Source organism: Ostrea edulis, chromosome 8 (genome assembly GCF_947568905.1).
Source record: "Ostrea edulis chromosome 8, xbOstEdul1.1, whole genome shotgun sequence".
In the NCBI taxonomy this organism is placed as follows: domain Eukaryota; kingdom Metazoa; phylum Mollusca; class Bivalvia; order Ostreida; family Ostreidae; genus Ostrea; species Ostrea edulis.
The window spans coordinates 54,699,728-54,721,684 of NC_079171.1; the positions used below are offsets into that span (position 1 = coordinate 54,699,728).

The 21,957-nt window shown below is 34.1% G+C and overlaps 1 protein-coding gene across 1 annotated transcript in view; it reads right to left on the minus strand.

The window, feature by feature from the left end:
- Positions 1 to 872: 872 nt before the first annotated feature.
- The window catches only part of LOC125661938 (receptor-type tyrosine-protein phosphatase epsilon-like), a 46,391-nt gene continuing 25,306 nt past the window's right edge, over positions 873 to 21,957 (minus strand). The window contains exons 4-26 of the mRNA XM_056147716.1: positions 21,043 to 21,180; positions 20,798 to 20,938; positions 20,531 to 20,671; positions 20,258 to 20,398; positions 20,049 to 20,177; positions 17,902 to 18,022; positions 17,214 to 17,317; positions 13,798 to 13,973; positions 13,106 to 13,193; positions 12,895 to 12,968; positions 12,753 to 12,789; positions 12,501 to 12,598; positions 12,134 to 12,262; positions 11,604 to 11,752; positions 11,222 to 11,357; positions 7,226 to 7,384; positions 6,095 to 6,188; positions 5,112 to 5,182; positions 4,692 to 4,826; positions 4,352 to 4,471; positions 4,102 to 4,250; positions 3,730 to 3,865; positions 873 to 2,119 (exon numbers count right to left, since the gene is read on the minus strand). Coding sequence (XP_056003691.1) covers positions 2,048 to 2,119; positions 3,730 to 3,865; positions 4,102 to 4,250; positions 4,352 to 4,471; positions 4,692 to 4,826; positions 5,112 to 5,182; positions 6,095 to 6,188; positions 7,226 to 7,384; positions 11,222 to 11,357; positions 11,604 to 11,752; positions 12,134 to 12,262; positions 12,501 to 12,598; positions 12,753 to 12,789; positions 12,895 to 12,968; positions 13,106 to 13,193; positions 13,798 to 13,973; positions 17,214 to 17,317; positions 17,902 to 18,022; positions 20,049 to 20,177; positions 20,258 to 20,398; positions 20,531 to 20,671; positions 20,798 to 20,938; positions 21,043 to 21,180 — 2,738 coding nt within the window. The 3' untranslated portion in view covers positions 873 to 2,047. The remainder of the gene's footprint in view (positions 2,120 to 3,729; positions 3,866 to 4,101; positions 4,251 to 4,351; positions 4,472 to 4,691; positions 4,827 to 5,111; positions 5,183 to 6,094; positions 6,189 to 7,225; positions 7,385 to 11,221; positions 11,358 to 11,603; positions 11,753 to 12,133; positions 12,263 to 12,500; positions 12,599 to 12,752; positions 12,790 to 12,894; positions 12,969 to 13,105; positions 13,194 to 13,797; positions 13,974 to 17,213; positions 17,318 to 17,901; positions 18,023 to 20,048; positions 20,178 to 20,257; positions 20,399 to 20,530; positions 20,672 to 20,797; positions 20,939 to 21,042; positions 21,181 to 21,957) is intronic.

Here is a 21,957-nt window from a genome sequence, read left to right on the forward strand (position 1 = left end):
GGTTGTATTGGCAAACTAGATCGTTATAACGACCATAGAATTTGCAAAATGCTGACTTTAAACGAGACTGTTAAAACCTCTATACCATCAACTAGTTTGTCAGTAGCCTGCTTTGATATGAAAACCGACCATACGCAGAACAAGCTCTTGTGCATCGAACGATCCAAGCGATATAAGCACCATATGGAGGTGATAATGACATATTGCTACATAAATATGGGAAGTTGACTATGGAGTGGCTGAAATCATCCCGTTTGTCATAAAGTTGAGTTATTAGTTTGCCGTCAATATCTACCCTTAGTAAAATATCTAAGTATGAAGCAGAAGTTGACGACTCTATGGTGTCTTTTATTTCGAGTTCACTGGGATATATCAAATCGACATATCGACACATTGTTGATTATCGTCCATCTTTTAATGTTACAGTTTACTACTCGAGAATAATGAAACATAACACAGCCGTAAACAACTTTAGAAAACGTCAAGTGAGTTCATTGCATTTTATTTGGGAACATAGATTTATTGAACATTGACACTTACGAATTTTGTACGGATACAATGATTAGTTTTTACAATCCAAGTTCCAGTTTAATATATTGATACTTGGGAAAATTGAATGTCACGCATGTTTCGTCAAGTCATTAATGAAAGGCGAATATAACGATCAATTTCATAAGTCGTATAACTCCTATAAGTAATGCAAAATGGAGAGTTGAGGAAACACGGAACCCTGGATATATCAATCTAATCTGAAAGTTGCAGTGACTTTTCATTTAAACTGAAGGGAAAAATATGCTGACAAGAAAAGGACAAGCACCATCAGTTCTCAATAAAAACAACATAATACACAAAATAATAACAAATTATCTAAACACTTCCACAGTATTTATTCACTATCTAATTATCATCCCATCTCCAGTACAAGATCCTAAGGGGATACAGGCAGCGACCGAATGCGAAATTAGGAATATATTTTGACTATTATCAGTAATACAATGGTGATAAATGTCATATTTGATTTAGAATTAAAGATATAAAAAATAAAAATGCATGCTATGCAGTGATTAAAATGTTAATCGGATCTGGAGGGACTGTAGAGGCTGCAAAACCCATTTTTGGACACGTTAAACGGACAAAACATTGGTACACGTTAGTTTTTGGAAGGGGTATGCTTCTCTGTCACTATCCCCTCATTGCAAAATATTCTAGATCAGCTCATGTAATCCTTCTCAGAATTGTTAACGTTTACATTGAAAAGTGTTAAGAAAACACAGTCATGATCAATTTAACATTTTCGATTCAACATCTTTTATACACATCGATATATGAAAAACATCTTTCCGCCATATCTAAGTATAATTTATAAAGAAAAAAATGTGGGGAAACATTGCGTTCAATAATATTTTCTTCCAAAATATAGAATAATATATGACTAAGCATCTAATCCTTTTTGGAAAATACAAATCTTAATTGTTTTTATCAAACATCGACTAATAACATGTAAACATTCCAAAAAGGAATTAAATTTGACATGTTAAATCATACCTAATGAGGAGATTGCAAGAGGAATGCTATGCTTTTGAGTTTTTGTTCTACTAACAAATTTCAATTGTTGACCAGTGTAACTATTTCTTACTACACCTTGAATAAATAATTAAAATTCAGAATCAAATGTAACTCACTTAAAACATTTAAAAGTCGTTATCAGTTGTAAATACAAATTGAAAGTAAATTGAAACCAGTTTCCAGTTTTGATTAACAAATAGTGTTTTCTTTTAAGCATGAATAAGTTGTCTTGACGAAGATACATTTTATCTCTAAACAACAGTCTAGTAAATTCAGACTATGTGCATGCATCACGCATAATATCATTAATACTAGTTTACTAAAATAATGTGTTGATAATTTCCTCTGTAAGCTATACAGGCGAAGGAGTTGGATTTAATGAACTATCTCTTGGTATAAAAAACTGAAACTGCGTAGCCTCATAATTCTTTTATCCGAAAAATGAACAAGAATATATTGTATAGTCCATCTATAAGCGTTCTTAACAATTTGCGTACACACTGTCATTTTGCAAATATTCTCTAACAACATCATGGCACAGCTGGTATTCATCCTGTAAAAATAGAAATGATTTCAATAAAGTCTACGGGTCATTCACAGAACAGTGTGTTTAATAGCTTCTACATTTCTATACATTGTACGAGTTTTATGTCTGATAGGTATTATTGAACGTAGTAGTACAGGGATTCAAAGAGAGTTATTCGTGACTATTCATGAAAGGCGAAGATAACGAACAGTGATCAATCTCATAACTCCTACAAGCAATACAAAGCAGATAGTTCGGCAAATACGGACCCCTGCTCACACCAGATGTTGGATCAGGTGCCTAGGAGGAGTAAAGTGTCCTTAAAAAAAAAACAAAACAAAAAAACCCAAAGAATTTCTACTTTTCCCCATATATCCATAGTATGTTACATATACGTGCAATCATATGATAAAAATGGAAAAGAAACAAGAGATCTGTCAAAAGCTTTACCTCCGTGTGTTTTGTTGAGATATAACGAACACATACATTTGCAGAAAAAAGACAAAATTGAATATCTTCTAACTTTAAACATTAAATTCAGCACCATCTTTACATCAGATATAATAGTTTGATTCGGTGTTGCCTTAGACTGTGTCCACTTGAATTTAACAGTTTGAATCGATGGGCTTCTTGAGCGGAGTATTAAATTATCAATATTTTTTGTATATATTGCGATATTTATTATGACCCATCCTTTATCCGGGGGGTCAATATCGGATCTTAGAATCTGTGACACTGCGTTACAATGTTACAACATTCATTTGTTAAGATTCAGTATTGTGTTCATAGACATATTTAGTAAAACTCGATACATATGTCTCAAGGAACACTTCTATTTCATCAACAAAGAGGGCTAAAGGCGGGTGTACACGACCAATAGGAGAAACATACGCCTCCGATGTACCTGGTTACAACTTCTGATTCTGTCAAGTGGTTCATGTTTACTTTACTCTCAGTTTGTTTTTCTTTATCGGATTTATGAAATGGAACATTATTAATTATGTTTACTGTCCATGCTTACACCTCGTAGTCACCCAATAGGACCTTTTGTGTTATCTAGAGTCCATATCTCCCTTATATTTTATTTAGTTTTCTTGATAGGATTTATGAAATTGATCATTGTTCTTTATATTCACTGTATGATTGATCGCTGTTGTTGTTTTCACAAGGATGCGTTATTTAAGGTTAGTTCTAGGGGAGGTCAGGGAAAGTAAACGCTCATAAATTTATTAAGAGTAGACCATGCTTATAAATTTCATGATGTTTAAGTGTTATTGCTACACGAATCTACAAATTAAATGTTCTATACAACAGGGCAGTATAATTACACATCATTTGTGGCGGTTTGTTCCTTACAATTAGTGTTTTGATTGACAGACTGTTAAACAAAACGACAACAAAAAATGTTTAGTACACATCGTTAATATATATAATATGACAATGCTTGCTTTCAATGGAGCCATTGTCAACATTGCCAGATTCTTAAACAGATGCCCAACAATGTCAATAATTGTTACTTTTTTCTGACGTGAAAAAAATTAGAGGAACAGGACATGTCAGCAAATCACAACAAAATAACCTAAGCCACACTCCCACCCTTGACTGCTTTGTTATTGACTTGTTTTTGTGATACATACCAAAGTAGACAGAAACTCAGTTCTGCGAACTTGAAGCTGACGTGTGATGGTGAAGATGTCCACTTCTTTGTCCATGGTGATCTGCTCAAGAGCGTTATAGACAACACAGAATGATCCACAACGCGTGGCCCCGTCGCTGATAAAGATAAAGCATTTCCTTCGATTCGTATGTTATTAGATATAATATTCCCATAGTAAATCACGATCTTTCATCTACACAATAGTTCTTTTTTTTTTTTTTAGATATATGTTAAAATATTTTTTTTGTTGACATTCTGCATTAGAAGATCAAAATCAAAGTTTGCATATGATAATTTAGTATAATACGCATTTAGTAACCCCGTTACCATTGATATTAGCTATCAAACACACCTGGACAAAATAAGAATTCTTCCATCCTGCTTCGTTTGTTCACGTTTTGCTTCTTTGACCATGTCTAGTAAGGCTCTCTTGTTTACAACTGATTCTGTTTCATTCCGGGTGTTGCATTCTAGCACTGTTATTTGTATCTCAGAACTTCCCTAAAAAAAAGCATGACCAATGATTTAGGTATCAATATTTTCATGAATTTAGTTGTTTAGAAAATTTTCTGTTGTAAATAATGAAATGCTTAAAGGCGTACTTTGGATTCTAGGATTATCTTTGTTGTAGAGACATTGCCTGAATTTGTTGATGTTTTCAGTCTCGCTGTAAAGTTTCCAATCATCTTGTTGTCAGTTTTGGATGTAAACCAACGGGATGACTAAAAGTGAGAGAGCATTCGTAAGTATTTGTTCATGTAGATCTAAAAGAAATGTAATTCATTATTATGACGTCTTTATTTTCGCATCAAGTTTACCATTAGTAGCATTGCTAATTTCATTCTTATATTACATTTTTTTATGAATATGGCTCTACCATATTTTTTTTATTGTGAAATTAGTAATGCAGTCAATGTAATAAATTGCTGATTGATGTCTTACAGATTTAAGGTCTTTCAAAGGACACATGAATACCACTACACGGGCATCAAAATCTTTCACGAGTCTCAGAAAATCTTCTGTGTAGTCAGGCAGTGGATACTGAGCACTAATGAGAAGGTCGTTAGCGGTAAAAGTCTAAAAGAAAGTAAAGCATGAACTAGACCTATATCGCCTGTAATGTTTAATGATACAGGAAACATATTAAAACTTTAATATCCATCGAGCGACTGTTTGGTTCTTACAAAATTGTTTATCAAGATTTAAAAGTTGACTCAAATGAAATAGCTCAAATAATTTTATATCTTTTGAAAAAAATTGTCATTCAATGTATTTCAAAGAAATTTAAGATGAACTTCAAAATATATTTATCTAACATACCCATTGAAAATTTCTTTTGATATTGATATGAATATACTAGACCTGATGTAAAACAGCATTGTAATATGTACTTCGTTCCTTTGAGTAGGACAAACGGCACATAAATCTCTCCACTGGAGATCAAGAAAAATCAGAAAGTTGCTTGATAATTAAATCTCGTGAAGAAGTATTGGCTGTGAAAGTGATGAGGACCATTATTTGCTCAAAATTGGCATAAGAATATGTATTAATGATTAATAGAAACCAATTATTTTGTACAAAACCCAGAGAAACCTAATAAAACTACGTTAGATAACCGCTTTTAATGTGAAGAAATATATATGGAAGAACTGTTGTCTTGGAAGACAATCATTATCTAATCACTAAAATCACACATTTATGTGCCTGTATTGAGATTAAAAAGTGTTTGATTAATTAAATACTGGTGCTATTACTGAAATACATAATATACAGCAATTTTAATTGAATTCAATTTTAGGTGACAAAATGACAGCTAAAGCCCCTTTAACATCATTATAAATACTGTAAATAACAATGATATGAAACTTTCAATGAAAATTAAATGAGATGTTCGTAATTGATGAAGCATCACATATTTAAATGCTATTTGTAATATGACCCTTCGACAAGCATAATAGCATTGATCAACATTACACTGGTTTATTGCACAAAGGGAAAACTCTGCTTTTGTCCATAAAAAGTTGTATAGAAAATGATAAATTTGCAGTACCAATAATTTCAAACGCAAAAGGTTTGTAAAACTGTGTTAGAATGTCTGTATACTCGTAAAATAGAAAGACCCTCACGGAGAAGAAATAAAAAAGAAATCCATTAAGTATCATTTTTGTAAGCTCTTTTGAAGACGGAAACATCATTTATATTTTACTAATGCATGGTGTTAAGATTGACTGCTAGCTAAAAGAATTAACACAAGAAAGAAATGTTACGACATATAAAAAAACCCCAAACAAACAACGTAAATATATCAGAATGTCAGTTAAGTGAAAATAGAAATGAATATGAACCTGGTAGAACACTGTTGGTGTAGTTGGCGGTTATATTCGCACGGCCAGACTCATAATCCTTCTGTAAGTATTCCTTCCGAAGTGAGAGTAACTCCTGTAAAATAAAAAACATAGTTCTGAGAGTAACTCCTGTAAAATAAAATACAGAGTTCTGAGAGTAACTCCTGTAAAATATAACACAGAGTTCTGAGAGTAACTCCTGTAAAATAAGATACAGAGTTCTGAGAGTAACTCCTGTAAAATAAAACACAGAGTTCTGAAATCTGTCTTTGTGGATCTGAATAAAAAATGGAATAAGTTCATGGTAGCATAGTTAATGTTGTTTTCGTCTTGGGGGATTTGGATTTGGTGGAGCTACCCAATTTACGGTATCAACGAAAATTAACCCCATTTCAAAGTTTGTTCAGTGAAAGCAATGGAAAGATACGCGAAAGTTATGTAAAAAAACTAAAGAATAATAATTTAGAACTGCACACTGTGTATCTGTTTTCTATATTATGTAGTTCTTTTATTCTTGTACTTTGAGCTTTTGCCAGTTTTCGTAAATTTGTTCAGAATTATTTATCATCTCTGGAGAAACGTAACAGCAGTTCAATTGCAAACAAAGTTGCTATTATATGTATTTGATCTTAACAGTTTAATCGTTATTGAATATTTGAGAATATAAACTGAATATAAATCTGAGTCAATATCGAGAGGAAACCCACCCTCTCCGCCATTATGAACGATCTCTTTCGTTGCAACATAGTTACGGATATATCCAGCATTTGAATATTTGCTTCGCCTTTTTGTAATAATAATTCATCAAAATTAAAGGATGAGTCAAATTTGGCTCTTTTCATACGAAATGTTTCATCTAGATTATCTCCCGTAAAATGCAACAACACATTATTCATTTTATCTCTTACACGTACAATCTTAATTTGTACACTCAGTTATGACCTCACAAGCATTGTTTCGTAGTAGAATATTTGTTGGCTAGTCTGATATGTATTCTCTCTCTGTCTCTGTCTCTCTCTCTCTCTCTCTGTCTCTCTCTGTCTCTCCCCTCCCCCTCTCTCTCTTTCTCTCTCTCTTTTTCTCTCTGTCTCTCTCTCTCTCTTTCTCCTGCATTTCATTTTTGATAATCACCTCAAATTCAGAACACCTTGGGGACTTCTTAGTGACGTCTCCAGCATTCACATAACACGATTCTTCTCCACATTCTTGTAAAAACTGTTCTGTTGTCAAGCATCTAGATTTTCCACGGAAGGATTCAAACAATGCAAGATAGACAGTTTTGTACTGGTCCTAAAGTCAACGGAAGAATACAAAATTAAAGAAATTCGATAGGGCTTTGTAGACGATTGTTTCATTATCAAAGAAGAGGAAACATTATGTTCAGATCTAAAGATAATATAGAATAGCCTACGCATACAGAAATTTACTTCCACTGAGATTGTAAAATGTGTAACAATAACTGTCATGTTTTATATAGACCAATGACGCTATCGTAATTACTGGAGTCCCATTGGCTGCATTGCTCACCTGAGACAACATGTATCTTTGCGTTTGCATTGTGGGCCACTTCTTACACACCATGGATGAATAAACTTGAAACAACACCCCATTAGCATGCTATCATATTCATCTCACGTTCTTTAAAAAATGGCTATCCATTCTATGGTATGCTTTGAAAAAGATTGAATCATCTTGGGACCCCCATTGTTCTCGTTGTTCTGGACACAGGTTTGGTCAAACTTAATCCAGTAGTTCCAGAGAAGAAGTTAAAAATGTGAGAAGTTTTTCACCTCGATCAATGACACCGACAAAAGATAACCATCAGAATAAATACCTTTGCCTCAGGTGAGCTAAAAAGTTTTCGTGCATTACCTGTCCTTCACTAAGTGTCTGTCGACCATTATGATTGTTTTTTTTGAAAGATCTAGTAATAACAAGTTTTTTTCTGAATGCTACTGAACCTCCTCCCCCAAATGATGAGCTTGAATGTGATATACATATACAGAAAATATTCATACATGTCATCATGAATTAATTGCTGAAAACAATAATCATTCAAGTCTAACAGGTATGCAGGTACCGGAATTGGACTGTCTAGTGTCGATTCCGTAAAAGAGAGTTTCGGATGTGTTTGTATTCTTTGAACAAAGTTTTTGATAATCTTATTTTTACCAGTCATTGGCTCGGGTTCTACTTAGCAATGGTTTCACGTCCAGTGTCTGAACGGCCTTTCTAAGCCACGTTCGATGCGTTTTAAAAATACTTTAGTCTGCATAAAATGATCATAAAAGCTCGAGCATTCTAAATAATTAAAGGTTCCAAGGAGTGAGATACAGTTTTGTTGTTTATTCTCAATCTTACCGACGTTTATGTACATTCCCAACATATTTCTGGACTCTCTATTCAGTATTTTTTATGAACTAAAATATAGGATTGTGGAAAGTCTGATAACAAGCTGCAAGAAATAATGTATGGGGTCGAACAGATATTCTGAATCGCACTCTAAATGGGTTGAATCATATTTTCTTTACAATGGCAGAAAACAGATTGAGTGCTTTAGAAGGCTTGTCATTCAGACTGTGTTATTGCGGGTATATAATGCAAGTTGAAGGTAACGCCCAGGATAAATTTCGTTATCTAAAACTTGCCGAATAAAACCCAACATATTTACGTTAAAATACAAGAAAACGTAGTTCGGACTTCCATCTCGTTTTTGCATATACATGGCATTCAAGATATCGATGTTGAAGATAACGACGTTTAACTGTACAATATACACATATTTTATTTCATACAAGGAACTCATGATGTTTATCAGATATTACCGCAAACACGTGTTCTTATTGATAATGTCCGCAATTACGTAACATTTAATGGGGAATTTTTCAAAAGAAAGCGTCCATACGTTTGGGGGAAATATGCACACAAGATCAGGAAGCCCAGATAAAATGTCAGTTTGAAGTAAAATGATAAGTTCAATTGATAGTATGTTTTGATCTTCTTTGTTTCGGTTGTTTTAGCAGGTAGCGCTCGTCTACACTTCTACAAAAACACATGTATTAAAAAGCAATGAGATATCTTTTTGAAATATTTCTTTCAAGAAAATGTATTAATAGACTGATTAAACGATGGTCAAGACTAAGTTTCATTTTGAAGTACAATTATGTGTGTTATCAACTATTGATAATTTGTATCCTACTTTGCTTTGTTAATTTTAATCAAACAGCTCTAGTCTACCTGCGACAGAGCTGAGAGTGTATAAACATGTATCAATATTTTTACGAAACGTTTCTATGAAGGTCATGTACTGATCGGTTCACATTAAATCAAACGATTTGTAAATAGTAACAATGTCACACATCTTACTACACGTGTTTGTAAATGTAAACAGCAACATTCTAACACATATTACTTTACGTGCTTGCCCTGCTGTTACATGTAAGTTAACGAAAATGACAGAGACCAATCAATTTTAGGACGTGATGTTTTCTCATTGGTAAAACTGAATACGATGGATGTCTAGATAGTTAACACTGAATATGATGGATGTCTAGATAGTTAACACTGAATACGATGGATGTCTAGATAGTTAACACTGAATACGATGGATGTCTAGATAGTTAACACTGAATATGATGGGTGTCTAGATAGGTAACACTGAATATGATGAGTGTTTAGATAGTTAATACTGAATATGATGAGTGTCTAGATAGTTAACACTGAATATGATGGGTGTCTAGATAGTTAACACTGAACACGATGGCTGTCTAGATAGTTAACACTGAATACGATGGATATCTAGATAGTTAACACTGAATATGATGAGTGTCTAGATAGTTAACACTGAACACGATGGCTGTCTAGATAGTTAACACTGAACACGATGGCTGTCTAGATAGTTAACACTGAACACGATGGCTGTCTAGATAGTTAACACTGAATACGATGGATGTCTAGATAGTTAACACTGAACACGATGGCTGTCTAGATAGTTAACACTGAATACGATGGATGTCTAGATAGTTAACAGGTTTTATAGGCTTATTAGTATTTCAGTTTGGTCTTTTTAAAAGTAGTATAAAATTACTACTTTTAGTGAATTACTAGTATGGATTTTATTTTATGTTTGACGTTTTCTTAAATTGATGAAAAAGTAATTTCATCATTTTTGAAGAGTTTTATACATTTATCTTTAAACGGAGCTCTCTATTACTTGATCTATGATTGGTTTGAGTACATATGTACCATGCATAAAAAATATTCATGTGCACTACAGGTTTTTACGTTACAAAATTTGCTGTTCGTGCAATTTATCAATAGTGAAAAGAGGAAACTATTCCGTCATGCACGATTATACTAGGTTTACCTTTCTCACGATGTTTTATCAGGAAGAAAATCAAACAACCACACCTCATGCCATTTACAGGTGTTCAAACAAAATTATGTTTTCTGATTCGGTAGATAAACGAATTTGATTACATAACAATAAAAGAATCAAGGAAGCAATATTTTAAGAAGGACACGACTTTAGTAGATTATCAGTAAAATAGACAGGGAAGAAACGCCGGCTTAAATGATAGGTATGTTTACGGGGATTTTTGTTGTAAATGACCTTGAAGTAGAACAGTGTGATTGAAATAGTGTGTTTTATAAGCGTTCTTCAAATACTGTTAGCTTTTGCACGTAGAAAATATTTAATTCAAAGTCCCTACCCCCAAACAACTTCAATTGAAGCAATGGAATAAAGTCAAGGTAAATGATTAGGAATTTATTTGTAGATAAGGATACTGTTCATCAGATAAACCACTTCCAAGATGACATATGCCGCTATGCTTTGGGAAAAATGACACACACTCTTAGTAGGACCTTTGTTTGAAGTCTCCCATTTTTGGTTGATTAATGCATATTGATTAAGTATTAATGAATTGATGCAATGCGATCAATTAATCATCAAAATTGAAATAGATAAATGCGGCATTAAATATTCATAATAACGAAATGTAAGGTAAAATTAAGGTATTTAGACTTAAATTCACAACAAATGGCACGAATTTCGAACAGAGTTTCTTGTATCTTTGTCCAATCGAATGGAGTTATTGACGTCATTGAAAAAGAAAGGTTGCTTACTTCGCCCTGAATCATGTTCATTCTGTCCTTCCTCATGGTTCTGACGTACATTGGTACGTTTATCCTACCCTTCCTGCAACCTTCCCGATAGAGGGCATCCAGAGCAATATATGTCCCCGTTCTACCAATGCCTGCGCTGTAATTTTAACATGCACCATAGAATAAATGGTGAAGATAACGAACAGTGATCAATCTCATAACTCCTATAAGGAATGCAAAATAAATAGTTTGGCAAATACGGACCCTTAGATACACCAGAGGTGGGATCAGGTGCCTAGAAGGAGTAAGTATCCCCTTTCAACCGATCGCACCAAAAAATGTCTATATAGAATATTGAGAGATATATAAAACGTATTGCGTCATGATATAAATCGTATTGCACCTGCAGTGTACGACTGTGCATTCTCCGGAATATGATGAGGATGTTGTCATCACGTGACGATGGAAGATAACGAGACTGAGTGGATCCGGCACTCCATGGTCCGGCCATCTTGTGTAATGAAACATCACTACCTCACGGTCTCTCTGTTCCTAGAAAACATCAAATAAGAACATTTCAGTTAGAGAAACATTGTAGAGCATTGTCTTGACCTAAGAAAGTTTTATCTATGGACTTTGTATAATGATGATTATGCAACGAATAACGATAAAAGTCATTATTGTAGTTAGAATTAATCTGATAAAATAAAACAAAGTGGTATTGATAGGTAATCTTTAATCTTATTGTTAATTCTCTCTCAAACTGAAGGGAAAAATGTTTGATATAAAGTATTTTGATTATGATGCTCTGCGATAATTTGCTGTTTGAAGTTGCAAACGATTCATGATTCATGATTAGTATGTTTATGGTACTCATTTTGCTCAAAAGTAAGGTCATTATGAAATATGACTTCATAAATATTTGGACATCACCTTGCCGTTGTAGAATTTGAACTGCCTTATCGTACAATTAGCATAATCTTTCTCTCCCATGTTTCTAATATTGAGGTCTCCATCCTGGATTTTATCGTTGATGCCTGGCCAGTATAGGACACATTTGTTCTAGATATTAATGAGTCTAAAATTCATTTCAAAGTAAAGAAGGAATTCGTAAAATGCATCAATTACCAGTATCACTTCGAACGTAATACAACAAATTACATATGATTATAAAGTAAATGTCTTAAATAAAGTACGCATTTTCATACGTCAACAAATTTAGCTATCGTATTTATTAAGTTTACACACACATGCATATGCTGATAAACTGAGAAGAGAAATGATTCAGTCAATGACATACCTTTGCACCCTCCTTTAGATTCGTTAAACAGACAATGACGGAAACACCCTCTTGCCAAACCATTCTCCAGAAATCAGTTATTGTCTTTGGTTTGGGACCTGATGTATAACAAACGTGTTTCGTTTTCGTTTTACGAAGATCACGATTTACATATATCTATATATATCAGAGTAAGAATTTATACCTCATTTATTTGAAGTTGAACACTTATTTTTGATATTTCTGAACTTTATGTTAGTGAGATTCACAAACCTTGAGTTGCGATATAGGCCCGCTTACCCCCTGCATCCTATAATAGAAATGATGTTTTTGGTATACTATGTTTTATATTTTAGTGAATATTACATATCGATGCACAAGTGCTGTACATCTGATTGACATGACAAGTACTCACTTCGATATAGTTGGCATTGATATAACCTCCATCGTTTGTGGACGTAGTTTTCAAAATAACTCGAGAATGGTCATCTATGGAAAAATGTCTACCATATAAATCTATATTTTCATTCCCATACCAGAAATGTTTGATTTTCCAAAAACGTCTTCACTGCAATACAGCGAAATATATTCCTGATGGTTACTAAACAGAAGTATGTAGTACTCACACGGAAACGTTGTTGTGTATCTATTTTTCGGTTTGTTTTCCGGCTTCTTGGCTTCCTCACAGGGATGAAGTTCGCCTCTTGGGATTTCCTATCAAACTCATTATATTCAATTCTCTAACAGTGTTATTTTCTGTGATTTCAACTGTGTTAATATTTTCTAAATTGCTTCCAAACCTCTAATAGATATGCCTTCATTCATTAACATGAAATTACTTTAAAAACCATTTTCATTCTAACAAAGCTAGTATTGTTAAAATTTGTTATGCAGCACCATCGGGACAAGGAGGACATAAACTGTAAATTTCAGGACTCCTGCACCCTTGGGGTCTTAGGGGTGGGACAAAAACTGCTAACATATCTTGTTTTATACTGTTGTTGAATATTAGAATTTAGGTTAGATATTTTAAGAACAGGGCTTTTCTTCTAAATGTTGAGCCCTCGCGAATAGTGATACGTTTAACTAGTACTCAGGTGACTGATAAGGCCCGCGGGCCTCTTGTTAAGATTTAATGTTTATGAAGGAAAGAAGAGTAAATATTAGGAGTGACTATCTAGTTTTTTGCTGGGGAGGCATACATGGTGTAAATTTCTTGCTCAATGTTAAATGGTGTCCACGATATTAACAAACCGGACATGAATCTTTATCTATTGGAAATGTAGATGTTGTTATCTAAAGTATTTTTAATTCATACGTGATATTCATGTTTGAAGCCAGTATTTTCTCCCAAAGACATCTTATCTATGATGGCCTGTAGGTTCTTCACTGGGATGGTTTTGTTAGTTGGACGACCTCTCTTTACAGTTTGAATGACATCACTGATAGGGGGGTCCACGTTGTTCACATTTTCATTCCGTTGATTGTTGGTTGCTACAACGATGTAGATATGTATAAATTTAATATCAAATGCTAAATTGGCATTTTTGATACAATGCAAAATCATTTACAGAATGCTGTCGAACTGATTCATTTCAGGTATAAATGTTAAGGGATAATGCATGGATATTCTCATTGATCGCTTTGGTGCTGATACCATTTATGAGCTAATGAATATTTAGTATACGTCTTCATAAATTGTTATGTATGCCATTTTCTTATAGAAAATGGGGATAATTCTCACAAAATAGGATGTCACACTATTGTCAACATTTGTAGAAAATTGTATTTAGCGCTTAAATTCTTGATGTTTTGACACGGAAAGAATTTTTTATGAACCGATTTTTGTCGTCCGTCGTCTTGCGTCGTCCGTCGTGCATTAACAATTGAACATTTTAAACTTCTTCTTGATAACTACCATTCCAATTATTTTCAAATTTGGTATGGAGTATCTTTGAGACAAAGGGGACATAGATTTTAAATTTCAGGTCTCCAGCATCCCCGAGGGTTTAGGGGCGGGGCAAAAACTACCCAAAATTGACAAAGTTTTAATAATCCTCTTTTCAAGAACCGCACATGTGTAAGAAAAACTAAATGCATAGTGATGGACATTAGGAAGACCTCTACCAAAATTGTAAATTTCATGATCTCCGGGGTAGGGGTTCTGACCCCAGGGTGGGGCCAAACTTAGTATATAGTGTTTATGTGTAAAACACTTAAATAACATCTTCTTTAGTGATGTTGATACTATTTTGAAACTAAATAAATATTTAGAAAGAGCAGATAGTCCTTTACCAAAATCCATGGGAAGGGTTTTTGGTATCAGGTTGGGGCCAAAATGGTAAGTTATTAAATGTGTGAATAATAAACATTTTTAACTTCTTCATGATAACTCTCATTCAAATTCTTTTCATATTTTGTATGAATCATCTTTGGAACAGGGGGAACATGAATGGTAAATTTCAGGATTCCTGCACACCTGGGACCTTAGAGGCGGGGCTAAATCTGCCCAAAATTGACCAAGTTTCAAAAATCTTCTTCTCAAGAACTGCACATGTGTAAGAAAAACTAAATGCATGGCGATGGAGAGCAGGAAGGCCTCAACCAAAATTGTAAATAAATCCCCGGGGTTGGGCATCTGGCTCCAAACTTGTTTTATAGTGTTTATGTGTAAAACACTTAAACAACATCTTCTTTAGTGCTGTTGATACTAAATTGAAACTAAATGGATAGAGTAGGTAGTCTTTTACCAAAATTGTAAATTTGATGATCCCCAAAGGTTGGGGCCAAACTTAGTATATGGTAGTTATGTGTAAGTTTGCTGATATTGTATAAAATCTAAATGCATACTTAGGAAAAGTAGAAAGGGAGGTACAAAAAATTGTGAATTTCAATCAAAACCCAGGATTATGATTTCAGGATGAGTCCAAATTAGTCATATGTTTTGATGTTTTAATGTTAATATACCTATTATTTAAAGCTTTTCATCAGTGTATGCACTTTTTAAGGCAGTGATGTTTTAAGAACACATCTTGTTTTATACTGTTGCTGAACATTATAATTTAGCTTAGATATTCAGAAACGGATTTTTTTCTAGTTTTCATAACCCATGGAAGTAGTGATACTTTTTCACTAGTATTCAGGTGACCGATAAGGCCTGTGGCCCTCTTGTTATGAAATACCAGGTGAAGAACAAATTGAATATTTGCGGAAGTAATATCTAATTCCATAAGCCTGTCAAGTAAAATTGAGGAAAGAAAACTACCTAAAAACAAGTAATGTACAGCAAATCTTATGTAAAATCTATTTTTATCTTTAAACAAACCCCCCTGAAATGATATTAACTCCTTAACTATGAGACAGGACTTTTATTCATTCTGAATAATACAATAATAATTATAGAAATTACAGCAAAGGTATGCTTTAATTCTAACCTTAGGCCTTTGAAAAATATGCATGATTAAATATGTTGCAAGACATGAAACAAATCAACTAAATACCGAAGGCTAGGGTCACATTAGAATTTGTTAATCAACCTTCTGTCTGATAAAAACTGAGGTATTCTGAATGAAAGCAACTCAATAAAAGGTGAGGATAACGATCAGTGATCAATCTCGTAACTCTTATAAGAAATACAAAATAGAGAATTGGACAAACAAGGACCCCTGGACATACCAGAGGGGGGTGGGGGGGGTCAGTCGCCTAGGAGGAGTAATTATCCCCTGTCGACCGGTCACACCAGCCGTGGGTCCTAAATTTTGATCAGGTAAACGGAGCTATCCGTAGTCAAAATCAGTGTGCCACGAACTTTCTAACAATCGGTATGAAACATGTCAGATAGCATTTGACCCAATGATAGGTTGTGTTGGCAAACTAGATTGTCATATCGATCATAGAATTTGCAAAAGGCTGACTTTAAACGAGACGGTTAAAACCCCTGCACCATCAACTTGTTTGTCAGTAGCCTGCCTTGATTTAAAAAGTGATCATACGCAAAACACTCTTGCATATCTAATCGATTGAGATATATAAACACCACATGCAGATGACAATGGAAAATCGCCACGCAAATTTGGGGAGCTAACGACGAAGAAGCTGAAATAATCCCGTTTATCATAAAGTTGAATTGTAATTTTGCCGTTAATATCTACATTTAATAGAATATCTAAGTATGATGCAGAACTGGATGACTCTGTGGTGTCTTCTATTTCGAGTTCAAAGGGATATATTGAATCGACATTTGATTGATTGATTGATGTTTTCCGCCACATTCAACAATTTTTCATTTATTTGGTGGCGCCCAGATTTTATTGGTGGAAGAGAGAACCCAGTTACAATGTACCTGGGAAGAGACCACCGACCTTCCGAAAGTAAACTGGGAAACTTTCTCACTTATCGGCGCGACAGAGGTGTGAATGAAAATTACATTGTTAATAAATAAAACGTCGTCGATATATCTAAACGTCGCATCGAAGACCAAAACAAGATATTTTTTCTTCTCATGGAGAAGTTTTTGAATAAATTCTGCTTCCTATGAATATAACAGGTCAACTAACAAAAAAAATGCAATTCGCGCTTATGAGAATTCCAACAGACTGATCACCAAAGACTACAAAGTTTGATTGAACTGTTCATGATACAGGTTGTATCATAAATGACACGTGCTTTTTAATTAGATATCATATACATATACGCTAGAAGAAAAGATAAAAAAAATAAAACATGCATGATTACGTTTTGGTAAGGATTCTTTAGTTTTCATTTCCATCGGAGGGGAGTCCTTGTTTCGAATAATAGTTTCTTTCACATCGGATCTTGCAGACTTTCTTCTCCTCAATCTAGGACAAAATATATTAATTTTTCAAATGCACAAGTAATTTAGCAAGATCGTATGGTTCTCCAAAATAGTTTGTTTATTTCTTATATCGACAGAATCATAGGAGTGAACAGAAATCTGGTGTATATGAAAAAGAAGCAAACATAGGTAGTGGTAATCGAAATTCTTTCGGATATCCTTAGATTTAGGTTTCGATTCATTATAAGAGTAGGCACACAAAGGAACATTTTCTGTTTCTGCTCTTAGCGCTATGTATATATTTACATTTGGGGTACCTACTTGAAGCCGGTGTCACATAATGAGGGTATGTCATTCCGTTAATTGTAAAGTGATTGAATGGCTTCTAAAAGGTGTCTGAGTGGCAAAGCGTTCTGTAAACTTTCAATCGACTTTGTATTCACGTGTGTATTGAAGTGTTATGTCAAATACATGTACATATCAAGAAAAGATTAAAATATAAAGATTTACGTTTTGGCAGAAAGTTCTTACTTGTCGATTTATGAAATTGTTTTCTGTGTTATGATATTATATATTTGTGAATTGTATACCTATCTAATAACAAACTGATTCACGAAAATGATGTACCTTAAGAATAAAACAGCCAACACAGCTAGGACAATCACAACTGAACATCCACCGACAGCGCCACCTGCTGCTAATGTGTCCGATGAAATGTCATCAGAAGAAAGAAAAGCAGAACCAATACCTAAATAAATGTAAGACAGTATCTTCTGCATTAAACATAGTGCTATGTGATACAATCAAGAATACAGTCAAGAGTTAGTAGGCGTATTTTTGCAGCAAGGACGATTCACTGCTTATAGGAGGTATGGGATTGATCACCATTCGTTACCTTCACCTTTCATTTACCAATTGAAGTTTTTCGAAAGTAATTTATTGATTATTATCGTGCTTGAGAACAACATATTGATTTATTTTTTTGTCAGGAGACAATGCAAACACCTATATAATATGGCTAAATTAACTGAATTATAGTATTTCTGTTATGTTTAAAGGTACAGTGGTTAATCAGAAATATATCGTAGAATTCATATTTGCAAAGTTGGTAAAGACAAACTTAATTTCTAACATTTATTGCACTCAAAATATGTATAGCTACAGGAAAACGGTCAACGAGTTTCACGGAAACGTAAAAATGATATACATAATGCATAACTATACTGTTATACATACAAATATTATAGATACAAATGATGTTAAATAGATAGGGTGGTTTAATAGAGGTCATGGGATCACAAATATATACATTTTATACATGTACCAACCATTATAACATTTTTCGACACGTAATGAACCCAAACACTCTCTCGTGCAACTTCCATTGAATTTATCACACGTGTTGTTGACACAGTGTTCACTTCATTTGTGAACACAGTTTATTCCATGCAAGGTGAAGATAACGAACAGTGATCAATCTCATAACTCCTACAAGCAATACAAAATAAATAGTTGGGCAAACACGGACCCCTGGACACACCAGAGGTGGAATCAGACGCTTAGGAGGAATAAGCATCCCCTGTCGACCGGTCACATCCACCGTCAGCCCTTTATCCTCATCAGGTAAACGGAGATATCCGTAGTCAAAATCAGTGTACCAAAGAAGGCCTAACAATCGGTATGAAACACGTCAGATAGCATTTGACCCAATGATAGGTTGTATTGACGAACCAGATCGTTATAACGACCATATAATTTGCAAAATGCTGACTTCAATCGAGACTGTTGACACCTCTGTACCATCAGCTTGTTTGTCAGTAGCTTGCCTCGATTAAGTAAGCACATTTATAACATTTCGATTTTATATTCATGCAACTTTTATTCATACATAAAACATACTGCTATTAGATTGAAAAAAAGAAATAAGCATGCGAAATGTTGTACTGCTGACGTATATTTGTGTATGATCAATCTGAAAGTATACTGATGACATCATAACTATACATCGAGTGACGGTAACATATGTAAAAAAATTGTTGAATATCTCATTTGAATATCGACAAATTATGGGGTATTTAAAATATGCCATGGGATGTATATCTGTAGAACACTGATCATTTATCAATATCATCAAAGTATGTTACTTCATTTGTTGACAATTTTGTTCCATGGAAAAAAAATTCATTTTGCATGTCGGTCTGAATTTAATCGTTTACACTATACCACATACTTTAGTCTTTTTATATACCGGGTAAATGGTTATAAACTTACGTACATGGGGTGGAATCGTCTGATTAGAATATTTTCAAAGAAAACTCTACAACATCAGCGTTGACATTCTAGCAGGGTATGTTAGCGTTATTTCTCTAGTTATATTAATGTTTAAAACGAGAGATTTCATTATACATTATACTTTTTTTAAATTTTCTATTCAGGTGTATTGATTATTTATTCATAACAACTATGTAATGATGTCACACGGAATTTCATATTTGTCACGTTCTTATGATACAATGTTGTCCCATGTAAACACTCAAATAGTTTTGAAAGGTTAGAAGCTTCCTTTCTTTGTGTATAACATATTTTAAAGACTCCAATATATATGCAGATAGGAGTTATGAGATTGATCTTTGTTCGTTATGTTTATTTTTCATGCATAAAAGGTGTACGACCCGCCTAAACCCGTGAATGAATGTTACATGTACTTATGTTTTACTGCCTATGTCAAACTAAACTGCTTTTGGTGACGGGTGAGATCCGTGTGAAGTACTTACTGATGTTGCAGTTAAGGCCCTTATATCCAGCAGGACATTCACAAAATCCGTCAGTGTGTCGACATGTATCAATACAATTTTCAGGGCAAGCACCAGAACAATTTGTTCCAAAAAATCCAAGATCACATGCTGAAATGGATAAATATGGTTTGTAAACGTACAGCTCAAATACATAAAGTTTCATTGTACATTCTCGATTCCTTTCGTACATGTATTACACCATTTCCCGATGTATCCATCCTTACAGCCATCTGTACAGATTCCAACCACGTGGTGACAAACTTTGTCGTTTAAACAGTGCCCACTACAGCGTTCTTCGCATCGGTCTCCGAAACGTCCAGGTGAACACACTGTAGAAATTATTTTAGTAAAACTTAATGTATTCATCATCATCATCATCATCATTTGTATTCTTCTGACACAATTGTCATACACAAGTCTACGAAAATATCGAAAATAATCGGAAATATCAAGTCACTCACACTCATTACAAAAATATCCTGTGTACCCTGGTTTACAACCCTTATCACAATGTCCAGTTTCTCTGTTACATATGACGTCATTCTGACAGTGACCACTACAATTATAGATGCAGTCAGAGCCATACGTTCCAGCAATGCATTCTGTAATGATTTAGTGTAAATTGCATTGTACATAACGTGCATGATATGGTTAGCTGATGAGGTGTGTGTATTGCTATATTTGAATTGATATGACATTATAAAAGATCAAAAGTCTTTCGAACGTACGCTTATCACATTTACTGCTCATCCATCCTGCAGCACAACCATTATCACAGTTACCACTCACGTGATTGCAAGTAGCCTTTCCCCTGCAATAACCTGAACACTGGTTCTTACAATCCTGACCGTACCACCCTTGTTGACAATCTATTCATTAAGATAAAGTGTCCGTCATGGTAATTTTCATCAAAATCATTCTGTTGTATATTTGTAAAATTCGATGAAAAAGTTCAACATAAAAATGTGTATACTATTTTCACATAAGGCTCCTGTCCATCCAGACAAGCATCCAAAACAAGTTCCATTGACGATGTTACAGATCTTATCCTGGCAGTTCTCTGGACATGGGATGTTACAACTGCTTCCATAAACACCCGGTTTGTGACAGCCTTAAATACAACACAAATCTATATCTTAAGCTCTTTAGACATTATACATTATTGATGCAACCTTAATAAGTAAACTTGTGATATAGTGCTTATTTCAAAGAGATATAAGTAATACAAATAGAGAAAAGGGGGCTGATTTCACTTCATTTGAAACAATTCATTTTAAATGTATAAATAGTTTATCTATCTTATCATCTTTCAGATACGAATCAACCGTGTATACATTTGATGATGAAATGATTTCAGATGATGTAGGTCTTACATAGGTTGGAATTGTTTATCAATCCGCAGGTAAGTTATTTCTTCTCGCTGTTTGTTCTTCTGGGATGGTATATACACACACACACAGAGACACACACACACATACGCTCACACACACACACACACACACACACACACACACACACACACACACACACACACACACACACACACACACACACGCACGCACGCACGCACGCACGCACGCACACACGCACACACACACACACACACACATTGTCCTGATAGTAATTAAAATTTCCTAATTAAGAAACACAGTGAGATTGAAATTATTTCTCAATACATTATATGGCTGTCGTTTTTGAAACGATCCGAACAGAATTTATAGAGTTGCATGTATGATATTGAGTAGGTCGAAAAAATATATCGTTTGAAATCCATAATAAGAATGATTTCTCATCTTCATCCGACACGTCTAATACGAAAGAATAATTCGAATGTTTAAACACAGTTTCAAACTTGATGAACCAGATTCATTATTAAAGACGGAATTTC